Source organism: Eubalaena glacialis, chromosome 13 (genome assembly GCF_028564815.1).
Source record: "Eubalaena glacialis isolate mEubGla1 chromosome 13, mEubGla1.1.hap2.+ XY, whole genome shotgun sequence".
In the NCBI taxonomy this organism is placed as follows: Eukaryota; Metazoa; Chordata; class Mammalia; order Artiodactyla; family Balaenidae; genus Eubalaena; species Eubalaena glacialis.
In genome coordinates this window covers 15,646,764-15,672,636 of record NC_083728.1, presented here as the reverse complement: position 1 = coordinate 15,672,636, position 25,873 = coordinate 15,646,764, and the positions used below count along the sequence as shown (strand labels likewise).

The 25,873-nt window shown below is 46.6% G+C and overlaps 1 protein-coding gene and 1 pseudogene across 1 annotated transcript; one reads left to right on the top strand and one right to left on the bottom strand.

The window, feature by feature from the left end:
- The first annotated feature begins 2,778 nt into the window (after window positions 1–2,778).
- Window positions 2,779–6,948, top strand: LOC133104131 (spleen trypsin inhibitor I-like; annotated as a pseudogene).
- A 128-nt stretch (window positions 6,949–7,076) lies between these two features.
- On the bottom strand, window positions 7,077–20,667 carry LOC133104129 (spleen trypsin inhibitor I-like). Its single transcript, XM_061209806.1, has 5 exons — window positions 20,574–20,667; window positions 17,057–17,235; window positions 16,988–17,000; window positions 16,270–16,353; window positions 7,077–7,129 (listed from the first exon to the last, which is right to left on the bottom strand). The coding sequence occupies exons 1-5, from the start codon at window positions 20,665–20,667 to the stop codon at window positions 7,077–7,079; spliced, it is 423 nt and encodes a 140-aa protein (XP_061065789.1).
- Window positions 20,668–25,873: the final 5,206 nt, after the last annotated feature.

The following is a 25,873-nucleotide window of genomic DNA, read 5'->3' as shown; positions in this document are numbered from 1 at the left end:
TGGCTCTCAGGGGCTGGAGTGGATCTCAGGGGAACTTGGAAGATTGCCTGCAACATTCCTCTTCCCATTCTGGTCTCTCCACCAGTGGTTTTGAGATCGGAGGACCTAAGTTTGCATCTCACATCTCCCTTTTCCTAACTTTGTGATCTGGGGCCAGAAATCTCCAAGAGCCCCGTGTCATCAGGTGCCACATGAGACCCGTGCTGCCCACGTCGTGAGGTTGCTGAGGAAGCAGTGGAGGCAACAGACATATTCCTTCTCCCTGCAAAGTCAAAGTCCTTGTAATAAGAACAATAGTGAGCTATATGAGAGTTAACACTTAGCTCCTTTGACCAGAGGGTTAAATAATGGCAAGGTGGGGTGGGAAAAGGGCAGGACAGGGGTAAGGTCAATCACTGAAGCAAGAGGGCTTTCGGTTATCTCTGATGAAGAAGGAGACCTATTTGGAAGAGAGACTGTGACTCTCCTCTGGCACTGGGGGAACTTCCTGAGGGCGGACTTCTAGAAGGGGACACTGCAACAATCAATGCTGTTTGTTCCTTTCTTTACTACAGTCGACAGCACATTTAAAAAGCAGTCAGGAGCTAAGGAAACTAAAACTCCATGTGCTTCTAGACAACTTACTTTGGACTGTGGTGTTCAAAGAACCTTAGGAGGATAAACCACATGGTCCTCAAAAGGACCCAGACTTGGGGATTTCTTAAGGCAGATACCATCATCCTCTTTTACAAAGAAAGAATCTGTGGCTCAGAGAGGTGAAGTGACTTGCCCAAGATCACACAGCAACATGGTGAGTTACTGAAGCCAATCTCTTTTCATGAATACCAAGTCATTTCCCCATTACACTGTTATAAATTAATAATTATTAATAATATTTAAATAACTTACATATTTATAGTATTACTCTTACTGTTATCAGATCTGATATTCATTAAAAGCTTACTCTGCCAATACATGCAGAGTAAGCATGTATTTAAAGCATTTAACAAATATATCGTTTTAATTCTCACCACAACGTTATGAGATTGATAGAGAAAGAGAATAGCAACCTCTGAGTTCCAAGACCTGACCTGGCATCACAGTGTGCCTTGTGTTCTCCTCCTCAACAGAAATATTTCAGAAACCTTCAACATCAGACAAGGCCATTCTGTGTCCCTGCTGGATCAAGACAAAAATAGGACATTCAGTAATGATGTTTGAACACTGACAAAGTGAGGTAAATGATACAAACCACCAAAATATCCAAGCATCCCCCTATATTGAGTGACTGCTACTACTTTACCAAGTATAGCTCTAACCTCTATCTAGTCTTCCCTTCTTAGAGTTAAGATAAAGATACCCATTCAGAGAGCCGCCCCACTTTCTGACAGCATCCATCCAGAGCAGAGCCAGATGCCTGAAACACCGCCCCCAAATCACCTAACACAAGCCCACATCCTATAAGCTCTTCCTAACATTCTTTTAATGAGACATCATATTGTTTTCCGAGGTGATTCCTATTCCTTGCTGCAGCGAGTAATAAACCCAACTAGTTCAACTGAACCAGATTCCCCTCTCTACACTCTATATGACTTTAGGCAAAGTGCTTTATTTCTTGTTACCTCAGGTTCCTCCTCTGTACGATGAGAAAATACCAACAGTTTCTCTCCCCTCTTTCAGGATTTTTGAGGATTAGACGAGTTAATATATGGCAAGTGCTAAGGATAATGCCTGACACATAGAAGAAGCTACGTTTTTTCTGCTGTCATTACTCACTATTATTCTTATTACAAGGACTTTGACTTTGCAGGGAGAAGGAATTTATGTCTGTTGCCTCCACTGCTTCCACAGCAACCCTGTGATGTGGGCAGCACGGATCTCAGGTGACACCTGATGACACTGGGGCTCTGGGAGGTTTAAGTCCCCTGGCACAAGGTTAGGAAAAGACAGAGCTGGTACCCAAACTGAGGTCCAAGAATGCCAAAACCACTGGGGGAGAGAGGAGGAGGAGGGGGAATCTTGCAGGCGATCTTCCAAGCTCCCCTGAGGTCCACTCAGGCAGGCAGCTCTCCTGTTTCTGAAACCAGGGGAGGGGCGGTGGGAGGTCATGCTGTGGTGACGTGTTCAGCTCCCTTCTTCCCCTCTGCCCACACCCCTTACTCCTTTTTCTACCCAGAAAAGAGGGTTGCAGCCCCAGGAGGACAGTGTTTTTCCCTAGCTTAGCTTCTGCCTGGACCAATGCCTGGTAAACAGCAAGCATACACCCAGTTGAGAAGCTGTGGCAATGGTTGCATGAAGGTTTCCTGTGTCACACCTGTCTTCTGAGGTAGGTTGGAGTAGTCCTTGTGGGGGTTGGACATTGACGCCCAGATGTGATGACACCTGCAGGAGGCTGAGTAGGAGGACCTGAGCTAACACACTGCTGTTCACTTATCTGTCCTTTGATTTGCACTCATTCCCCCACTGACCGTCCATCACCTGCCATGCACTGCTCTAGGTGCTGGGATGCTCCCTGAGTCAACATATTGGACAAAATTCCACCTGTGGAATCACAATCTTTGCTTCCAAGGCCCACAGGCATAGTCAAGTCTGAGAAGTCCTGTCACTGGGCATTTGGCCCCAGCAGGCAGAAGCAGGAAGCCTGGTTAGGTGGGGAGATTACGCAATAAACAGGACTGACCCCAGCTCCTCCCCCTTCCTCACTCCCCTCCTTATTGCCTGTCCCACCCCTCAGCTGGGATATGAAAAGCTCTGTCAGCCCCCAGCTTTCCTCAGAATCCCTCCTGCGAGGCCACGAACATGAGACGGCTCTGCCTCTCCATCACCCTTCTCGTCCTCCTGGTCACCCTGGTGGCCTGCACCCTGGGGGGTAAACACAAGAGCCATGCCAAAGGTAAGTCCCAGCTCACGTCACCTCTGCAGGCTGGGGCGGATGAGGGGAGTCCATGGAAGGGGCTGGGGAGCAGGAGTGGGGTGGGTGCTGACAGCCCTCTCTGGATTTCTCCTGGAAAGTTGGGCAGTTTTAACTCCAGGGACATTTCATGACTCTCAATAGGAAAAAAATTAAAATTAAAATTAAAAAAATATATATCCCACCAAATTTACTGGATCAGGAATCCGATCTCTGAGACTCTCTATTCCTGGTCAGTGCTGTGTCCCTGATCTTCACTGTAATGTAATAAAAAGATCAATTTGATCCTTGTCCTGGTTCCTAGAACAGACCTCCTGAAACGTTTGGATTTACTCTTTTTCATAGGTCACAAGATGAGTCAAGGAAGGCGATCCGAGAGACTTTCAGTCTGGCCTTCAAAAACACTCAAACACGCGTTTAGAGGTTAGAACTTTCAACACCCCGCATCCCAGCACCTCTGGGGAGAGGGGAGGGTATTGAGGTGGAGATCAATCACCAATGGCCAATGATTCAATCAACATGTCTATTTATTGGCACCTCAATAAAAATCCATAAATATTGGGATTCAGAGAGCTTTCGGGGTGGTGAACAGATGGAGGTGCTGTGAGGGTGGTGTGCTCCACCAGGGCACGGAGCCTCCGCACACCTCTCCTCCCCCTTTGCCCTACGCATCTCCTCCATTTCGCTGTCCCTGAGCTTTATCCTTTATAATAACATGGGAACAGTAAGTAAAGTGTTTTCCTGATTTCGGTCACTGCTTCTATTGAGTTATTAAACATGGAGGTGGGGTCATGGAGCCTCCGATTTTCAGCCAGTCGGTCACAAGCATGAGTGACTCTGGACCACGTGGCTGGCATTTGAAGTGAGGACAGTCTTGAGTCCTCAACCTTTGGGATCTGCAGTAACTCCACCGATTTAGTATCAGAAGTAAATTGAGGGACTTCCCTGGTGGTCCACTGGCTAACACTCCCCCCTTCCCATGCAGGGCTCCTGGGTTCGATCCTTCGTCATGGAATCAGATCCTACATGCCAGAAATAAGAGTTCCCATGCTGCACCTAAAGTTTCTTCATATCGCAACTAAAGATTTTGCATGCCGCAACAAAGATCCCACATGCATAACGAAGATCCAGCAAGCTGCAACAAAGATTCCGCATGCCTCAACCAAGATCTTGCATGCGGCCACGAACATCCCACACGGGGCAACTAAGATCCCGCACATGGCCACGAAGATCCCGTGAGCTGCAACTAAGACCTGCCACAGCCAAATACATACATACATACGTACATATTAAAAAAAAAAAAAAAAGAACTAAATTGACTTGTGGGATGGCTACTGGTTATTGGGGAATTGGTTAATGATGGTGGAGACAGCACATACTTGGTGCCAGGGAAAAACCCAGACTCCCTCTTCCCTGTGATTTGGGGGCTCAGGTGAGGCTTGGGGATAGGGGAGTAATGACCGTGGGACACTGCACCCAGAAAACCCTTACCAAGTTACCTGTATTTTCAGAATTCCTGGCAGAATCAGGTAGTATATCTAATGGGTTGTGGCATGATGGTAGCTTGTCCTGACCCTGTCACCCACATGCCGTGTGTCCTGGGGCAAGTCATCTGCAGTTTCCTCCCTGAACAGGGGAACCATGTTACACGGGTTCTTTGAACAGCTTACCAGTCATGCATTTAAAGAGTTTAATCACATTTCATGGCCAACTTTGTCCATTTTCCGCCAAGATGTGTTAATCTGAAAAAAACTTCTCTATCCACTTCCTTTGGGCAAGAAAAAATATTTAGGTGTCAAATAATTATTCCCCTAGGATTAAAATTAATCAGAAAGACATGGGACCACTGAGCAGAGCAACTTCAGGGAAAGCAAGAAACACAGCGCTTGTGTGAGGTGGCTCCTGGGACCAAGGCTGATACAATCTTAGTAAAGTCTCAAGGCCCTTTCCCTTGTCCTCTTTTGACAATTATTTTATTACCCTCTCAGGATATAGAATGTTAGAGGTAGATTGATAGCTATGTAGACCTGCCCCATCATCAAGTAGGCTTTGCACTAACAGGAATTCCATTATATCCATTCTATTCAATGACTGTGAGCTTGGCATGAGCATGAAATGGGAGAGTCATTCCCTGGCCATATATTTATTAAGTCCCTACACAGCATTGTTCTTGGTGTGGGGAAAGAGCTGTAGACAAAATATGGACAAATACCTTGCCTTCTCGGAGGGAGACCGACGATAGCAAAAGGGGGAATACTCTGCCAGGTTATGAGTTTTTGAAGGTAGAGAGCGATGGGGATAAAAGAGGCTGTGCTCTTTCTGTAGACTGATCAGCGAAACCCTCTGTGATAAGGGGGCGTTGGAGCAGAGGCTGCAGAAAGAACACGCCTGGTGTGAACGAGCAGCAGCCAGGACCAGGGTGGCTGGAGCTGAGTGGGTGGGAGCGGAGGAGAGGGGAAGGGATGAGGCCAAAGAGGCCATGGGGACAGGTCCTGACCAGCCTTGTAGGATGAGAATCGGAATTTGACTCTGAGAGAGATGGGGAGTCACTGAGGGACTGGTCATGGGAGCAATGGGATAGGATTCCTGTGGCTGTAGTTCGGAGAGTGGCCTCTAGGGGACCAAGGGCAGAGACAGAGGCCCAGTGAGCAGGCTGCTGCAGTGGTCCAGGTGAGCCATGATGGAACGTGTACCTATGTTGTTCCCTGGGTCGATGCCAGTCCTTTTGAATAACATGAATCTCTTCCTCTGTTGAAGTTTCTATGGAGGCTTCCTTATCTAGTCATGATGCATTAAGTCATTAGCCATTGGTGATTGCTCAACCTCCAGCTCCTCTCCGATCCCTGAGGTTGGGGGGCGGGCTGAACTGTGGATGGAAGGCCATGAGGGAGGGTAGGAATGAAAGTTGCAACCCTCCTGTCAGGCAGTGGTTTCCCCTGGCAACCAGAACCCATTCTGGGGTTACTAGGGTCTTCCCAAAAGTCAACTACTTCACATAACAAAAGACACTTTTATTGCTCTCAGCACTTAAGAAATACCAAGGTTTGTAAGAACTCTGTGCCAGGAATTACAAAGAACAAATATATGTATATATATATATATTGCTTATTATAAGTCACAGTATCAATATAGGGTCAATATTCAATTTATAGAGTCCCTGTGCGGTAACAAAAGAGAACACACTGGTATGTTTTCTTCATGCCTTTTTCCATTACAGCATGATGTCTTCACATTTTTATTAATGGTGGAAACCTTTTACCATACACATAAGTGCAGACAATAGTATTATAAAACCCAGGTACCAGCTCCAGTAATTATTGATTTATGGTGGATATTTTTTACCTGTGTTCTCCTTTTTTCTTTTTCTTTTTTTTGTTAGAGTTTTTTTGAAGCTAATCAAGGGCATCATACCAATTAATTTTAAAATACTTCATGAAGGAGATATAAATTTTTACATGATTACCATAGCATGGTCATGCCTAGCATCATTAATAATAATGTCCCAGAAAGCAGGTTGTCAAATGGCCTTTTCAATTTGACCAGCCCCCAGAACCCTAACATTCTCTGTCTCAAACAAACTGGTGGTTTCAGCTGTGACCTTGTAGATTGAGCTGTGATGACCATCCTCCTAACTGACTCAGAGGCCCTCCCATCTCAGCAGGTTCTCAGCCTGCCTTCTGCCTGGAGCCTCATTACACGGGTCCCTGCAGGGCCCGGAAGATAAGGTACTTCTACAACGCCAAGTCCGGGCACTGCGAGATCTTTATATATGGCGGCTGCCGAGGGAAGAAGAACAACTTCCTGACTGCAAGGACTGCATGAAGACCTGCGGTGGTCTCGCGGGGATCCAGGAGTTAGAAAGGGGGCGGGGCAAGGTGTGAGGGGAAGGGCTGGGGAAAGAGATGGCGCTCAGGGGGCCACACACCATTCACACCTGCACAGTGTCTTTCCTCCTCGCTGCCACCCAGGAGAAGTGGCTGCAGAGTCCTGTGAAACCACTGAGCACGTCCTCCACGGGCCAGCTTGGCAGAAGGTCACCCCTAGAAGCCCCGTCATGAGAATCTGAGCCTCCTCACATGCTCCCCTTTTCTCAGATGGGAACACTGAGTCAGCCACCCTACAGAGCAAGTCTGCAGAGCTCCTGAACTCCCCACCTAGGCTTGGAAAACTCCTTCCTTCTTGTTGGTCATTCTGGTCCTGGGTGGGCTGTGGTTGCATATTTCTGGGAGAGTCGAGGATCTGTCAAGAAGGATGGTGTCCAAGTGTGGTGCTTGAGAGAGGTCAATCAGCAAGTTCCTTTCATTTTGCAGAGGACCTGCGAACTGTGCTCTCCAGAAACTCTGAAGTCCGAGGAGGAGCCACGAAGGGCTGGGCAGTGGCTTCTTCTAAAACAGTTTTGTCTCCTCTGAGTCCGGCTCAACCCCACCCTCCTCAGCAGAATCCTGCCTCTCTCCTTCCCCCCATGGGTCTACTTGCTTTAGTTCTGTCTCATCCAGTGGATTCTAGGCACCATGCGAGCAAGTCTTCCCTTTATCCCTAGAACTTAGCACAGTTCCTGGCACGAAGGAGACAGTCCATAAATATTTGAGGAAGGAAGGAATGAATGCCGGAACACATTCCTCACGACCCGAGTAACTATAGAGCATAGCGTTTGAAGCCAGGATTCTTCTCTTAACACGCATCCTCACTGCATCCTTACCTTCCTCCCCTTACCCCCATCACTGCTCTCCTTATGGGTACCCTAGGTGGCATTTCTGGCATCCAGTTCTCAGCAACAGTGGTGGCAGAGGTCTTTTCAATAGAGAAGCCCCTTTCCGCCATGATTTTGTTGCACATTTTTCTTTCTGTGGCTTCAAACAGTCTGGCTTATATTTCAATAAATTCATATTCAAATTAAACTAACTGGAGTAGATTCTGTGGTTTGCCCCTAAGAACCTTCACCACTAGGGTCCACGGAGATGCTGGTCCTTCTCACTATTCTGCAGAGCAGTGGGCACCTCCCCTTTTCCTGTCCTCAGACTGGGCCCTGCCAGGTATAGGAAGCACACCCATTACAGCACCATCTACCTCTGAATGGCCACCCCAAGCTACACAAAAACCCGGGTGAGAGACACCTCAACATGAAAGCCTTCTTTCTTTACTTCTTGGGCCAGGTCGAATCTGGGTGTAGAGGTTGTTCTCCTGGACTCTCAGAAGAACAAAGAAAGGAGCATGAGACTCAGTTGTCCATTTGCAGTAGGAATCCCCTTGCCTGAGGTCACATGTGGGAGGGGGCTTCTTACTTCAGTTAAAGAAGGTCAACTACACTTTTTGTGTGCCTGGCTCTGTGTTAGCATTTTGCCTGCATTCTTCTGTTAATCATCCTAAGAATCCTTCAAGGGAGGAAACGGTGACACGGAGATGTCACTTAGCTGCTGTATGAGTTTCCTGACACAGCAGGTCCAAGGTCTCCCAAGTAGAGCGACTTTGGCAATGTTTTCATGCTCCTGCCTCTGAGAAGATGTGGGATGGAGGCACCTTTGGAGAACAGAGAGTATCTGGTTCACTACAGATGAGGAAATTGAGGCATGGGGACCACAACAAGAATAGTATACAAATAAACAAGAACACAGATGGTGCTGGCTCTGTTACTCACTTCTTTGTAGTCTTGGGCAAATTTCTCAACATCTCTGAGCTTTACTTTCTTTAATTATAGATAAGGATAATGCTTGTACTTAATGTTTCTAGCCAGCGACCACCAGAAACACTCCTGTTCCACAACAAGCCTAGTATTTAAATAAACAAGAGGGCCTCCCTGGTGGTCCAGTGGGTAAAACTCTGTGCTCCCAATGCAGGGTGCCCGGGTTCGATCCCTGGTTGGGGAGCTAGATCCCTCACGCATGCCACAACTAGCAGTCTGCATGCCGCAACGAAGATCCCTCCTGCCTCAACGAAGACCCGGCGCAGACAAAGTAAATAAATGAATAAATAAATGGAAATGAATTGTCCAATAGACAGTAGAATTTGAAATAGTAAAAAATCAATCAATCAATCAATTAACAAGAACACAGGTGGTGCTCGCTCTGTTTCCCGGACTCTGGCTTCAGAGTCTGTGCACGTGCACTCTGCTGCATCGTAAGCTGTAAACTATAGTGCACGTGTGAGGACTTACACACCCACAGTCTCTTCACTCACTCCCACACATTCACTCCCAGTTACAACCGTGTAGCACCAAGCCCCACCCCCCTCACTCATCCACACACAGACACGCATTCTTCCACTAACACACACACACACACACACACACACCCTGTGCTCCACTTCCAGGGTCAAGGAGAAGGGAGCTGGCTCAATGCCCAGAAGCCCCAGGAGCAAGCCCAGCCAAATGTCAAACGGGCCCAGAGCTGGGTGATGAGCTGCAGGGGACAGGAGGGGCTGCCTTCCTGGCACAAAGACACCCTTTCGCTTGAGAAGGGCAGGAGCTCTCAGTACCGAGCTGCCCCCGGACAGAAGGGCATCAGGAGTGGGGTACTCACAAAACAAGCCGCTGTGTGTGGAGGGTCTACTCTCTCCTGAGACATTTCACATGTATGATTTCATTTAGCCTCATGTCAACCCTACAACATCTGGGATTCTCATCCCATTTTGCCAGCGAGAAAGCAGAGGCTCAGAGAGGTGAAGCGACTTGCTCAGGACCCACAAGCAGCTGATGGCACAACTGGGATTCTAGCTCAGGAGGCCCTCTGGTCCTGCCCCTCTTCCTGCCTCAGTCTGTCCATCTGAGACCAGGGCGCAGCAGAGGCCCCCCCTAACGGCAGAGACTCCTCTTTTCTCCCCCCTCCCCTCTCGTCTGTCTGTCTTTCTCTCCCAGTGTCCTCCTCCCTCTGGTCCAGGTTAGAGGCCCCCAGACCCAGGAGCCCCCGAGGGGCCTGTCCTCCCTCCACTTCCCACCTCCCTGCTCAAGTGACTGAGTCTCTAATTACAAACCTTCCCGGTCCCTGTGGGCATCTTCAGAGAAATCACAAGGTGGGAACATCACAGGGGTTGTATTCTGGTTAAAGACCACGGATCCCAACCAACACTGTGGGACCCCTGGTCGTATCTCTGCTTCTAGTCCTCAGTTTTTCCCTCTGAAAAATGAGAAGCTTCAATTCCATGCTATCTAAGGCCTCTTCTTGAAATGGATGGAATGCACCCGGGGCAGGCAGTAGATGTTTATCTTTTTGTGACGCTGTGCCCTGTGAGAGGTACCTTCATATCCACGACATGAGTGGCCAATTTCTGGCTACGTGATATAACAGCACCTCACTTTTTGGAGCTATATAGACTTCCTCCTTCCTCGTTTTAATTTTGTTAATTAATTTATTTATTTGGCCGTGCCACGCATCACATGGGATATAGTTCCCCAATCAGAGATCAAACCCGCATCCCCTGCATTGGAAGCGCAGAGTCTTAATCACTGGACCGCCAGGGGAGTCCCTTAGTCTTCCTCTTTAAAAGTGGTGTCATGAATACTGGGTTTTTTAGGATTATTTTAAGGATTAAAAGGAAAAGCATAAATCAGAGCTTGCAATCTGGCTAGAATATAAGAATTTTTAGCCCACACAGTACATTTTATAATTCTGAAACATTTGCCAAGATTTAACAGTGGGAGATTTCATATAAAAGTGAATTTCTAGCATTGTTGGGAAGGTAAATGATCTGGCAACACAGTCCTGCAATTTAACAAGAGCTGTGGCTCTCAAACTTGAGTGAGCATCAGACTCACTCAGCCAGGCGTTCAAAGACCGATTTGAGATCTCCACCCCCAGAGTTTTGATTCACTAGGACAAGGGCGGGACCTGAGTTTCTGCATCAGACAGGTTTCTGGGGCTGCTGATGGGGCTGTTCAAGGGACCACACTTTGAAAACCATGAACTAAGCTAAGTAGAGCTGCTCTCTTCTTATGAGGGGAGCGTTCCCCCCAGTTTCCATAATCCCCACCATGCCTTATTGTCTCCTCAGCCCCACTCTCACTCCAAATATTTCCATCCACATCAATCACCTGGCCTGGAAGGAATTCAAAATTGTGACCCCTGGGCTGGGCTCACCGTAAGTGTTCAGTAAAAGGCAGCTTGTTCTTATTTAACCGTCTTATGAAGTGTTATTATTCCTATTTTACAGATGAAGCAACTGAAATTCAGCTAAGGGAAAATGACTTGCTGGAGCAAAAAACAGCAGAAAATAGAAGGAAAACACTTGCCAAAAACTGTTATTCATGTGGCCCCAGTTATTTCAATATTACAAATACACACACAAACAACACACAGGCAAATGTATCTGATATTAACATAGATGAGGCATCAAAGATTGTGGACGTGACTTCATGAGTGTAAAATCATTTTTTTTTTTTTTTTAAGTATTTATTTATTTATTTATGGCTGTGTTGGGTCTTCGTTTCTGTGCGAGGGCTTTCTCTAGTTGTGGCAAGCGGGGGCCACTCTTCATCGCAGTGCGCGGGCCTCTCACTATCGCGGCCTCTCTTGTTGCGGAGCACAGGCTCCAGACGCGCAGGCTCAGTAATTGTGGCTCACGGGCCTAGGTGCTCCGCGGCATGTGGGATCTTCCCAGACCAGGGCTCGAACCCGTGTTCCCTGCATTAGCAGGCAGATTCTCAACCACTGCGCCACCAGGGAAGCCCTAAAATCATTTTTATCAAGAAAAGGAAGAAAGGAAATAGAAAACAGAAGAAGGGAAGGTTAAAAGAGGAGGTGCCATGAGTCAGTTGTAGACATGCCCACCTTAAGGTGACAGTAAACAAGTGACATTGAAGATCTGAGAAATTCCCAGGAACAAAGATTATGCCTTTCACCATACAATGGAGCTTTCTCCTCTGTGACTGTTGAACCCATTCAAATTCCTTTCTCTCCAAGGAAACTTCTCTCTCTGAGTATATGGGCTATTTTGTTGCTTTGTCACCTAGCATCTGTTTGTCCTTTTCCTGATACAGTAGCCTGATTTTGCTTGAGGAATGACTCTTCCTCCACCCAGGACTGGTGGGATTGGGCCGCCTGTCAATCAAAGTGCCTGCCCTACCCCCAGACCAAGAGTGGCCAATCAGATGCTCTCCCTGGAATTTAATCTTGATCAATGAATCCCAAAAGACCTAAAAATGGAGGTCATTCAGAGGCGGCCTGGGAAGACCTTAGTTCTTCCTTGCTTACCATCCTCTCCAAGCTGGGATCTTCCAGCACGCCCTTCAGTATGTGAGCTGAGCTAAATCATTAAGTGCTATGGCTGCCAACAGAAGAGTCCGAAAGGATCTCACTTAAGGGTACAATCAGGAAGGGAGAATGGATGCCCACTACATCCCCACACTGTTGTCACAAATTCCTTCCCTGCTTCCAATAGCCAGACTCAGTTTCTGTTGCTCATAACCAGCGAAATCTGCTGCCTTTACCAGGGTCACCACCAAGTTCCGCATTTTTCTATCCAGTGACCTTTTCTCAGCCATCATCCTCCTCTAACTCACAGGTAAGGCCCTCATGGCATAAACGCGAACAAAATTCTTTACCAAAATTTGTTTCCACTTGGTCTCAGCACACACAAAAAAATAATAATGAAAAGCAGAGGTTCCCCATTTGAAGAACTTTGAATATCTTCTGGTGAATCTCTGGGACTTTTGAACGCACAGATCTCAAACGTCTTTCAAGGAAAATCATGGGAGACAGAGAGTGATGAGCTTGAATATCAGCCCCTTCCAGTATTGGTTACGTGACCTTGGAGAAGGGCTGAAACCTCTGAGCTTCAGCTTGTATCACTCTAAAACAGAAGAAAAACTTATTAAGAGATTAAGATGTATGTGCAGGGCTTGGCACATAGTAGGTTGTCAATAAGTGGTAACAGGTGTTTTATATTATTAATTCTACCTCTCTCAGCGTTACTTGGACATTCTCATCAACTCAGTTACTTTTACCAGCACATCACGACAGGGAACTGCCTCTGCTACTTTCACCCTCTGAGGTACCAGCAATACCCACCTTCTCTGAGCCTCAGTTTCCTTCTATGTAAATGGAAGGATGACTCCCTCTCTATGGACACAATTCAAGGTCTATATGTGCTCACAAATGTATAATGCTAGCAAATTGAATAGGTCACACTGCTAGTAAATTGGCAGAGCCAGAGTTTGAAGCCATGGAGTCAGATCAAAGGTTTCAGTCATCACATATTTTATCCCTAATAAACATTTCATGAACAAGTGAATGAATGAATCAATGTCTACTCAACATCTTTGCCTAAGTGTTCTAGAAGCACCACGGACTCAACATTGACCAAACTGAATTTATTGTCCTTCCTTTTAAAGACTTGTTTTCCCTACCTTCCCCCAGAAGGCTGAGTGTTGTCCTTCATTCTACCTTTTCCTCACTCCCTGTGAGCAATCTCATAGCAAAGTCTGTTGGTTGTACCTCCTCAGTTCTCAGATGAAAGTTCACTTCAGAATATGATGAAGACACCTGATCATAGAACTGCCCCACTTCCTGACAGCATCCATCCTGAGCAAAGCCAGCTTCCTGAAACTCTCCTGCAAATAACCTTACAGAAGCCCACATCCTGTAAGTCCTTCAAACATCCTCTTAATGAGATGCCATATCATTCATTGTCCATTGCTGCAGTGAGTAATAAGCCTAACTCGTTCAGTTTGTAAGTGGACTGTTTCTAGCTGTCTGTGGTTGGAAACATTGACAGGTGTAAGACTTTTTCCTCATTGTGTAATTATTGTCTCCCCACATAAGCAGGCTTCCTGCTTCTGCCTGCTGGGGCCAAATGCCCAGTAACAGCGCTTCTCAATGATCCCCTGCAAACCACCCCCCACTCTGGTGTCTCCACCAGTGGTTTTGGGATTGGAGGACCTCAGTTTGCGTCCCACCTCTCCCTTTTCCTAACGTTGTGACCCGGGGCCAGAAATCTCCCAGAGCCCCGTGTCATCAGGTGCCACATGAGACCCGTACTGCCCACGTCGTGAAGTTGCTGAGGAAGCAGTGGAGGCAACAGACATATATTCCTTCTCCCTGCAAAGTCAGTCCTTGTAATAAGAACAATAGTGAGCTATATGACAGTTAACACTTAGCTCCTTTGATCAGGGGGTAAAATAAAGGCAAGGTGGGGTGGGAAAAGGGCAGAACCGGGGTAAGGTCAATCACTGAAGCAAGAGGGTTTTTGGTTACCTCTGACGAAGAAGGAGACCTATTTGGAAGAGAGACTGTGACTCTCCTCTGGCACTGGGGGAACTTCCTGAGGGCGGACTTCTACAAGGGGACACTTCAACAATCAATGCCATTTGTTCCTTTACTACAGTCGACAGCACATTTAAAAAGCAGTCAGGAACCAAGGAAACTAAACCTCTATGTGCTTCTAGACAATTTGCTTTGGTAAGTGGTGTGCAGAGAACTTTAGCAGCCTAATCAACATGGTCCTCAAAGTACCCAAACCCGGAGATTTCTTAAGGCAGATACCATCATCCTCTTTACAAAGAAAGAATCTGTGGCTCAGAGAGGTGAAGTGACTTGCCCAAGATCACACAGCAACATAGTGAGTTACTGAAGCCAATCTCTGTTCATGAATACCAAGTCATTTTCCCACTCACTGTTATAAATTAATAATTTTTAAATAACATATATTTAGAGTAGTACTCTTACTGTTATCTGATCACACATTCACTAAAAGGTTTCTCTGCCAATACTTGTACAAAGCATTTAACAAATATCATATCTTTTTAATTGTCATCACAACTTTATGAGATTGATAGAAAAAGAGAAAAGCAGCCTCTGAGTTCCAAGATCTGACCTGACATCACAGTGTGCCTTATGTTCTCCTACTCAACAGAAACATTTCAGAAACCTTCAACATCAGACAAGGTCATTCTGTGTGCATGATGGATCAAGACAAAAATAGAACATTCGGTAATGATGTTTGAACACAGAAAAAAAGAGGTTAATTATACAAACCACCAAAATATCCAAGCATCCCCCTGTATTGAGTGACTGCTACTTCTTTACCAAGTACAGCTCTAACCTCTATCTAGTCTTCCCTTCTTAGAGTTAAGATACCCATTCAGAGAGCTGCCCCACTTCCTGACCGCATCCATCCAGAGTAGAGCCAGCTTCCTGAAACACACCCTCCTGCCAACCAAATCTCCTAACACAAGCCCACATCCTATAAGTTCTATCTAACATTATCTGAATGAGACATCATATTGTTTTCCAAGGTGATTCCTATTCCTTGCTGCAGTGAGTAATAAACCCAACTAGTTCAACTAGGAAAGGGAGTGTTTCTAGTCGTCTCTGGCTAGAATAGTTTAAAAGTGCAAGCATTATCCTTATTTTATAATTACAGAAAGTAAAGCTCAGAGATGTTGAGAAATTTGCCCCAGACTACAAGGAGGTGAGTAACAGAACCAGCATCATCTGTGTTCTTGTTTATTTGTATTCTATGCTTGTTGTGGTCCCCATGCCTCAATTTCCTCATCTGTAGTGAAACAGATACTCTCTGTTCTCCAAAGGTGCCTCCATCCCACATCTTCCCAGAGGCAGGAGCGTGAAAACATTGTCAAAGTCGCTCTACTTGGGAGAGCTGGGACCTGTTGTGCTACGAAACTCATACAGCAGCTAAGTGACATCTCCGTGTCACCGTTTCCTCCCTTGAAGGATTCTTAGGATGATTAACAGAAGAATGCAGGCAAAATGCTAACACAGAGCCTGGCGCACTAAAAGGGTAGTTGCCCTTCCTTAACTGAAGTAAGAAGCCCCCTCCCACATGTGACCTCAGGCAAGGGGATTCCTACTGCAAATGGACAACTGAGTCTCATGCTCCTTTCTTTGTTCTTCTGAGAGTCCAGGAGAACAACCTCTACACCCAAATTTGACCTGGCCCAAGAAGTAAAGAAAGAAGGCTTTCATGTTGAGGTGTCTCTCACCCGGGTTTTGGTGTCGCTTGGGGTGGCCATTCAGAGGTAGATGGTGCTGTAATGGGTTTGCTTCCTATACCTGGCAGGGCCCAGTCTGAGGACAGGAAAAGGGGAGGTGCCCACTGCTCTGCAGAATAGTGAGAAGGACCAGCATCTCCGTGGACCCTAGTGGTGAAGGTTCTTACTTGCAAACAACAGAATCCACTCCAGTTAGTGTAATTTGAATATGAATTTATTGAAATATAAGCCAGACAGTTTGAAGCCATAGAAAGAAAAATGTGCAACATCACTGCGAGGGAAAGGGGTTTCTTTATTGAAAAGACCGCTGCCACCACTGATGCTGAGAACTGGATGCCAGAAATTCCACCTTGGCCACCCACAAGGAGAGCAGTGATGGTGGAGAGGGGCATGAAGGTAAGGATGCAGTGAAGATGAGGGTTAAGATAAGAACCCTGACATGAGGAATGTGCTCCTGCATTCATTCCTTCCTTCCTCAAATAATTATGGACGGTCTCCTTTATGCCAGGACCTGTGCTAAGAGCTAGGGATAAAGGGAAAACTTGCTCTCATGGTGCTTAGAGCCGACTGGATGAGACAGAGCTAAAGCAAGTAAACCCAAGGGGGGAAGGAGAGAGGCAGGGTTCTGCTGAGGAGGGTGGGGTTGAGAAGGACTCAGAGGAGATCAAACTGTTTCAGAAGCAGCCACAGCCCAGCCCTGTGTGCGTCCTCCTTGGACTTCAGAGTTTCGGGGTGGTACAGTTCGAAGGTCCTCTGCAAAAAGAAAGGAACTTGCTGATTGACATCTCTGAAGCAGACTTGGACACCGCTGACCTTGACAGATCCTAGACATTCCCAGAAATATGCAGCCAAAGTCCACCCAGGACCAGAATGACCAACAAGAAGGAAGGCGTTTTCCAAGCCTAGGTGGGGTGCTCAGGAGCTCTGTAGACCTGCTCTGTAGGGTGGCTGACTCAGTGTTCCCATCTGAGAAAAGGGGAGCATGTGAGGAGGCTCAGATTCTCATGACGGGGCTTCTAGGGGTGACCTTCTGCCAAGCTGGCCCGTGGAGGACGTGCTCAGTGTGTAGTTTCACAGGACTCTGCAGCCACTTCTCCTGGGTGGCAGCGAGGAGGAAAGACACTGTGCAGGTGTGAATGGTGTCTGGCCCCCTGAGCTCCACCTCTTTTTCTCAGCCCTTCCCCTCCCACCCTGTCCTGTCCCCTTTCTTACCCAAGGGTCCCCACATGACCACCGCAGGTCTTCATGCAGTCCTCTGCCGTCAAGAAGTTGTTCTTATTCCCACGGCAGCCGCCGTACATAAAGATCTCACACTGCCCGGACTTGGCGTTGTAGAAGTACCTGACCTTCTGGGCCCTGCAGGGACCCGCATACTGAGGCTCCAGGCAGAAGGCAGGCTGAGAATCTGCTGGGATGGGAGGGGCTATGGGTCAGTTATGACGGCCATCATCGCAGCTCGGTCTACAATGTCAACAACTGAAACCACCAGTTTGTCTGCGATAGAGAATGTTAGGGTTCTGGGGGCTGGTCAAATTGAAAAGGCCATTTGACAACTTGCTTTCTGGGATATTATTATTAATGTTCCTAGGTGTGACATGGTATGGTAATCATGCACAAATTTATATCTCCATCATGAAGTATTTTAAGATTAATTGGTATGATGCCTTTGATTAGCTTCAAAAAACTCTACCAAAAAAGAATAAAAAACGGCAGACAAGGTAAAAAATATTCGTCATATGTCAGTAATTATTGGAGCTGGTACCTGGGTTTTATAATACTATTCTCTGCACTTATGTGTGTGGTAAAAAGTTTCCACCATTAATAAAAAAGTGTGAAGGAATCAGGCTGTAATGGAGAAAGGCATGAAGAAAACATACCAGTGTGTTCTCTTTTGTTACCTCACAGGGACTCTATAAATTGAATATTGACCCTATATTGATACTGTGACTTATAATAAGCAATATATATATATTATATATATATATTATATATATATAATATATATATAATATATTATATATATATATATGCTCTTTGTCATTTTCCTGGCACAGAGTTCTTACAAACCTTGGTATTTCTTAAGTGCTGAAGCAATAAAATTGTCTTTTGTTATGTGAAGTAGTTGACTTTTGGGAAGACCCTAGTAACCCCAGAATGGGTTCTGGTTGCCAGGGGAAACCACTGCCTGACAGGAGGGTTGCAACTTTCATTCCTACCCTCCCTCATGGCCTTCCATCCACAGTTCAGCCCGCCCCCCAACCTCAGGGATCGGAGAGGAGCTGGAGGTTGAGCAATCACCAATGGCTAATGACTTAATGCATCATGACTAGATAAGGAAGCCTCCATAGAAACTTCAACAGAGGAAGAGATTCATGTTATTCAAAAGGACTGGCATCCACCCAGGGAACAACATAGGTACACGTTCCATCATGGCTCACCTGGACCACTGCAGCAGCCTGCTCACTGGGCCTCTGTCTCTGCCCTTGGTCCCCTAGAGGCCACTCTCTGAACTGCAGCCACAGGGATCCTATCCCATTGCTCCCATGACCAGTCCCTCAGTGACTCCCCATCTCTCTCACAGTCAAATTCAGATTCTCATCCTACAAGGCTGGTCAGGACCTGTCCCCATGGCCTCTTTGGCCTCATCCCTTCCCCTCTCCTCCGCTCCCACCCACTCAGCTCCAGCCACCCTGGTCCTGGCTGCTGCTCGTTCACACCAGGCGTGTTCTTTCTGCAGCCTCTGCTCCAACGCCCCCTTATCACAGAGGGTTTCGCTGATCAGTCTACAGAAAGAGCACAGCCTCTTTTATCCCCATCGCTCTCTACCTTCAAAAGCTCATAACCTGGCAGAGTATTCCCCCTTTTGCTATCGTCGGTCTCCCTCCGAGAAGGCAAGGTATTTTTCTGTATTCTGTCTACAGCTCTTTCCCCACACCAAAAACCAAGCCTGTAGGGACTTAATAAATATATGGCCAGGGAATGACTCTCCCATTTCATGCTCATGCCAAGCTCACAGTCATTGAATAGAATGGATATAATGGAATTCCTGTTAGTGCAAAGCCTACTTGATGATGGGGCAGGTCTACATAGTTATCAATCTACCTCTAACATTCTATATCCTGAGAGGGTAATAAAATAATTGTCAAAAGAGGACAAGGGAAAGGGTCTTGAGACTTTACTAAGATTGTATCAGCCTTGGTCCCAGGAGCCAACTCACACAAGCGCTGTGTTTCTTGCTTTCCCTGCAGTTGCTCAGCTCAGTGGTCCCATGTTTTTCTGATTAATTTTAATCCTAGGGGAATAATTATTTGACACCTAAATATTTTTTCTTTCCCGGAAGAGGTAGGTAGAGAAATTTTTTCAGATTAACACATCTTGGTGGAAAATGGACAAAATTGGCCATGAAATGTGTTTAAACTCTTTAAATTCATGACTGGTAAGCTGTTCAAAAACCCATGTAACATGGTTCCCGTTTTCAAGTGAGGAAACTGCAAATGACTTGCCCCAGGACACACGGCATGTGGGTGACAGGGTCAGGACAAGATATATCATGTCACAACCCATTAGATAAACTACCTGATTCTGCCAGGAATTCTGAAAATACAGGTAACTGGTAAGAGTTTCTGGCTGCAGTGTCCAACTTTCATTATTCCCCTGTCCCTAAGCCTCACTGGAGACCCCAAATCACAGGGAAGACGGAGTCTGGTTTTTCCCTGACACCAAATATGTGGTGTCTCTACCAACACCAAACAATTCCCTAAACACCCACTGGGCATCCCAGAAGGCAATTTACTTCTGATACTAAATCCATGGAATTAGTGCCGATCCCGCAGGTTGAGAGCTCAAGACTGTCCTCACTACAAATGCCAGTCACGTGATCCGGAGTCACTCATGCTTGTGACCGACTGGCTAAAAATCGGAGGCTCCGTGACCCCACCTCCATGTTCACTAACCAATAGAAGTGGAGACAGAACTCAGGAAAACCCTTTACTTACTGTTCCCAGGTTATTATAAAGGATAAAGCTCAGGGACAGCGAAATGGAGGAGATGCGTAGGGCAAAGGGGGAGGAGAGGTGTGCGGAGGCTCCGTGCCCTAGTGGAGCACACCACCCTCACAGCACCTCCATCTGTTCACCACCCCGAAAGCTCTCTGAACCCTAAGATTTATGGATTTTTATTGAGGTGTCAATAAATAGGCATATTGATTGAATCATCGGCCATTGGTGATTGATCTCCATCTCAATACCCTCCCGTCTCCCCAGAGAGGCTGGGATGCGGGCTGTTGAAAGTTGTAACCTCTAAACACATGACTGGGTTTTTTTGGAGACCAGCCCCATCCTGCAGGTCTCTCCGTGGCCTTCCTTTACTCACCTCATTACCATAAAAAAAAACCCAGTAAATTCCAGGAGTTTCAGGAGGTCTGTTCCAGGAACCAGGACAAGGATCAAATATTGATCTCACTACAGTGAAGTTCAGGGACACGGCACTGACCAGGAATAGAGAGTCTCAGAGATGGGATCCCTGATCTGGTAGAGGTAGGCGGGATATATATTTTTTAATTTGAATTTTAATTTTTTTTCCTATTGAGAGTCATGAAATATCCCTGGAGTTAAAACTGTCCAACATCCCAGGAGAAATCCAGAGAGGGTTGTAAGCACCCACCCCACCCCTGCTCCCCAGCCCCCTCCGTGGACTCCCCTCATCCCTCCCCAACCTGCAGAGGAGAGGTGAGCCGGGACTTACCTCTGGCATGGCTCTTGTGTTTACCCCCCGGGGTGCAGGCCACCAGGGTGCCCAGGAGGACGAGAAGGGCGATGGAGAGGCAGAGCCGTCTCATGTTCGTGGCCTCGCAGGAGGGCTTCTGAGGAAAGCTGGGGGCTGACAGAGCTTTTCATATCCCAGCTGAGGGGTGGGACAGGCAATAAGGAGGGGAGTGAGGAAGGGGGAGGAGCTGGGGTCAGTCCTGTTTATTGTGTAATCTCCCCACCTAACCAGGCTTTCTGCTTCTGTCTGCTGGAGCCAAATGCCCAGTAACAGCACTTCTCAGATTTAACTATGCCTGTGGGTCTCATGGAAACAAAGATTGTGATTCCACAGGTGGAATTTTGTCCAATATGTTCACTCAGGGAGCATCCCAGCACCTAGAGCAGCGCATGGCACGTGATGAGTGAATGAGAGCAAATCAAAGGATGGATAAGTGAACAACAGTGTGTTAGCTCAGGTCCTCCTTTTCAACTCCTGCAGTTTTCATTACAGCTGGGAATTATGCGCTTCACCCCCTCCCCTACCACTACCTAACTCAGAAGACAGGTGTGACACAGGACACCTTCCTGCAACCATTGCCACAGCTTCTCAACTGGATGGACACTTGCTGTTTACCTGGCACTGGCCCAGGCAGAAGCCCTCCTGGGGCAGCAACCCTGTGTTCTCAGTAGAAAAAGGAGTAAGGGGTGTGGGCAGAGGGGAAGCAGGGAGCTGAACACGTCTTCACAGCATGACCTCCCATTTCCCCTCACCTGGTTTCAGAAACAGGAGAGCTGCCTGCCTGAGTGGACCTCAGGGGACCTTGGAAGATCGCCTGCAATCGCCTCCCTCCTCCTGCTCTCTCCCCCAGTGGTTTTGGAACCATAGGACCTCAGTTTGGGTACCAGCTCTGCCTTTTCCTAACTCTGAGCCCTGAAGACTTAAATCTCCCAGAGCCCTGTGTTTTCAAGTGTCACATGAGGTCAATGCTGCCAACATCATGCTTTTCTGTGGAAGAAGTGGCGGCAATAGACATATATTCTTCTCCCTGAGAAGTCAAAGTCCTTTGTAATAATAATAATAAGAATAATAATAAGTCATTACAGCAGATAAAACTTAGCTTCTCCTATGTGTCAGACACTATCCTAACTACTTGACATATAATCCTCAAAAATCTTAAAAGAGGTGGTGAGGAATTTTTGATATTTCCTCATGTTACACAGGAGGAACCTGAGGTAACAAGAAATAATTTGCCTAAAGACATAGAGTGTAGAGAGAGCATCTGAACCCAGGGATCCGGCTTCAGAGTCTGTGCACATGCACTCTGCAGCATTGTAAGCTGTAAACTATAGTGCATGTGTGAGGGCTTACACACCCCCAGTCTCTTCACTCACTCCCATATATTCACTCCCAGTTACAACCATGTAGCACCAATGCCCCCTCAACTCACTCATCCACACATATTCAAGCAATCTTCCATTAACACACACACAAACACTCACACACACACACTCACACACACACACCCTGGGCTCCACTTCCAGGGTCAAGGAGAAGGGAGCTGGCTCAATGCCCAGAAGCCCCAGGAGCAAGCCCAGCCAAATGTCAAACGGGCACAGAGCTGGGTGATGAGCTGCAGGGGACGGGAGGGGCTGCCTTCCTGGCACAAAGTCACCCTTTCCCTTGAGAAGGGCAGGAGCTCTCAATACCGAGCTGCCCCCGGACAGAAGGGCATCGGGAGCGGGGTACTCACAAAACAAGCCACAGTGTGTGGAGGGTCTACTCTCTCCTGAGACATTTCACATGTATGATTTCATTTAGCTTCATGTCAGCCCTACCACATCTGGGATTCTCATCCCATTTAGCCAATGAGAAAACAGAGGCTCAGAGAGGTGAAGCGACTTGCTCAGGACCCACAACCAGCAGATGGCATCCAGTTCTGGGATTCTAGCTCAGGAGGCCCTCTGGTCCTGCCCCTCTTCCTGCCTCAGTCTGTCCATCTGAGACCAGGGCGCAGCAGAGGCCCCCCCTAACGGCAGAGACTCCTCTTTTCTCCTCCTCCCCTCTCGTCTGTCTGTCTTTCTCTCCCAGTGTCCTCCTCCCTCTGGTCCAGATTAGAGGCCCCCAGACCCAGAAGCCCCCTGATGGGCCTGTCCTCCCTCCACCTTTCACCTCCCTGCACATGAGTGACTGAGTCTCTAGTTTCAAACCTTCCCGGCCCCTGGGGGCATCTTCAGAGAAATCACAAGGCGGGAACATCACAAGGGTTGTATTCTGGATAAAGACCAGTGATCCCAACACTGTGGGAACCCAGGTCATATCTCTGTTTCTGATCCTCAGTTTTTCCCTCTGAAAAATGAGAAACTTGGATTCCATGCTATCTAAGGCCATTTCCAGAAGTGGATGGAATGCACCTGGCAGGCAGATGATGTTTATCTTTTTGTGACGCTGTGCCCTGTGAGAGGTACATTCATATCCACGTGATGAGTCATAGCCACTTTCTGGCTACGTGATATCACAGCACCTCACTTTTTGGAACCACATAATCTTCCTCCTTAAAAATGGTCTCATGAATACTGTTTTTTTAAGGATTATTTTAAGGATTAAAAGGAAAAGCATAAACCACAGGTTCAAATCTGGCTAGAATATAAGTATTGTCAACCCATACAGTGCAATTTACAATTTGAAACATTTGCCAAGATTGAACAGTGGGGGATTGCTTAAAAAAGTAAATTTCTAGTATTGTTGGGAAAAGTAAACGATCTGGCTGCACAGTCCTGCAATTTAACAAGAGCAGTGAGTCTCAAAATTGAGTGAGCATCAGAATCACTTAGCCAGTTGTTCAAACACACGCTTGAGATCCCACCCCCAGAGTTTTGATCACTAGGACAGGGGTGGGACCTAAGTATCTGCATCTAACCAGCTTCCCGGGCTGCTGACGGCGCTGCTCAAGGGACCACACTTTGAAAACCATGAGCTAAGCTAAGTAGAGCTGCTCTCTTCCCATGAGGGGAGCGTTCTCTCCAGTTTCCATAATTCCCACCATTCCCTATCGTCGCCCCAGCCCCACTCCAAATACCTCCATCCTCAACACTCAACTGATCTGGAATGAATTTTAAATTGTGACCTGTGGGGTGGGCCCACAGTAAGTGTTCAGTAAAAGGTAGCTTGTTCTTATTTAACCATCTTATGAAGTAAGTATTATTATTCCTATTTTACAGATGAAGAAACTGAAGTTCATCTAAGGGAAAGTGACTTGCTGGATGAAAAACAGCTGAAAATCACAAGGAAGAACTTGCCAAAAAATGTTAGTCATGTGACCCCGCTAATTTCAATGGTATAAATACACAAACACATAAACAACACACAGGCAAATCTATCTGATATTAACACAGATGATGCATCAAAGATTGTGGACGTGACTTCATGAGTGTAAAATCATATTTATCAAGAAAGGGAAGAAGAAAAAGTTAAAATGGAAGGTTACATGAGTCAGCTGCAGACATGTCTACTCTAAGGTAACTGTAAACAAGTGACATTGAAGATCTGAGAAATTCCCAGGAACAAACAGGATGCCTTTCACCATACAATGTAGCTTTCTCCTCTTGGACTGTTGAACCCATTCAAACTCCCTTATCTCCAAGGAAATTTCTCTCTCTGAGTATATGGGTTATTTTGTTGCTTTGTCTCCTAGCATCTGTTTGTCCTTTTCCTGATACAGTAGCCTGATTTTGCTTGAGGAATGACTCTTCCTCCACCCAGGACTGGTGGGATTGGGCCGCCTGTCAATCAAAGTGCCTGCCCTACCTCCAGACCAAGAGTGGCCAATCAGATGCTCTCCCTGGAATTTAATCTTGATCAATGAATCCCAAAAGACCTAAAAATGGAGGTCATTCAGAGGTGGCCTGGGAAGACCTTAGTTCTTCCTTGCTTACCATCCTTTCCAAGCTGAGATCTTTTAGCACTCCCCTCAGTCCGTGAGCTGAACTAAATCAATTAGTGCTATGGGTGCCAATAGTAGAGTCCAAAAGGATCTCACTTAAGGGTACAATCAGGAAGGGAGAATGGATGCCCACTACATCCCCACACTGTTGTCACAAATTCCTTCTCTGCTTCCAATAGCCAGACTCAGTTTCTGTTGCTCATAACCAGCAAGATCTGCTGCCTTTACCAGGGTCACCACCAAGTTCTGCATTTTTCTATCCAGTGGCCTTTTCTCAGCCATCCTCCTCCTCTAACTCACAGGTAAGGCTCTCAAGGCATAAATGCGAACAAAATTCTTTACCAAAATTTGTTTCCACTTGGTCTCAACATAAAAAAATGATGAAAAGCAGAGCTTCCTATTTGAAGAAATTTGAGTCTCCTCTGGTGAATCGTCGGGGCTTTTGAAGACACAGCTTTTAAACCTCTTTCAAGGAAAATCATAGGAGACAGAGGGTGTTGAGTTTGAATCCCAGCACCTGCCAATATTGGTTATGTGACCTTGGAGAAGGGATGAAACCTCTGAGCTTCAGCTTGAATGACTTTAAAATGGAAGAAAAACCTATTAAGGTTGTTGTGATGTTTAGAGATGAAGATGTATGTGCAGGGCTTGGTACATAGTAGGTTGTCAATAGTGGTGATGGGTGTTTTACGTTATTAATTCTACCTCTCTCAGAGTTACTTAGACATTCTCATCGACTCAGTGACTTTTACCAGCACATCAGGACAGGGAATTCACGTTGCTACTTTCACCCTCTGAGGCACCAGCAATACCCACCTTCTCAGAACCTCAGGTTCCTCCTATGTAAATGGAAGGATGACTCCATCTCTGTGGATACCGTTCAAAATTTATCTGCGCTCACAGATGTAAAGCACTAGCAAATTGATTAGGCAACACACCTAGTAAATTGGCAGAGCCAGAGTTTGAAGCCATGGAGTCTGATCAAAGGTTTCAGTCATCACATATTTTATCCCTAATAAACATTTCATGAACAAGTGAATGAATGAATCAATATCTACTCAACATCTTTGCCTATGTGCTCTCCAAGCACCATGGACTCAACATGACTTAACTGAATTTTTTGTCCTTCCTTCTAAAGACTTGCTTCCCCTACCTTCCCTCAGAAGGCTGAGTGTTGTCCTTCATTCTACCTTTTCCTCACCCCCTGTGATCAATCTCATAGCAAAGTCTGTTGGTTGTACCTCCTCAGTTCTCAGCTGAAAGTTCACTTCAGAATAAGATGAAGACACCTGATCATAGAACTGCCCCACTTCCTGACAGCATCCATCCAGAACAAAGCCAGCTTCCTGAAACTCTC

What these genes read in the sequence shown, in the direction of transcription:
- LOC133104129 (XM_061209806.1), bottom strand. Translation starts at nt 20,667, where the DNA reads ATGAGACGGCTCTGCCTCTCCATCGCCCTTCTCGTCCTCCTGGGCACC. An exon ending in ACACAAGAGCCATGCCAGAG is followed by an intron (nt 17,236 to 20,573) that starts GTAAGTCCCGGC and finishes CCATCCCAGCAG; the next exon opens with ATTCTCAGCCTGCCTTCTGC. An exon ending in TGCAGGAGCACATTCCTCAT is followed by an intron (nt 7,130 to 16,269) that starts GTCAGGGTTCTT and finishes CCTTCTTGACAG; the next exon opens with ATCCTCGACTCTCCCAGAAA.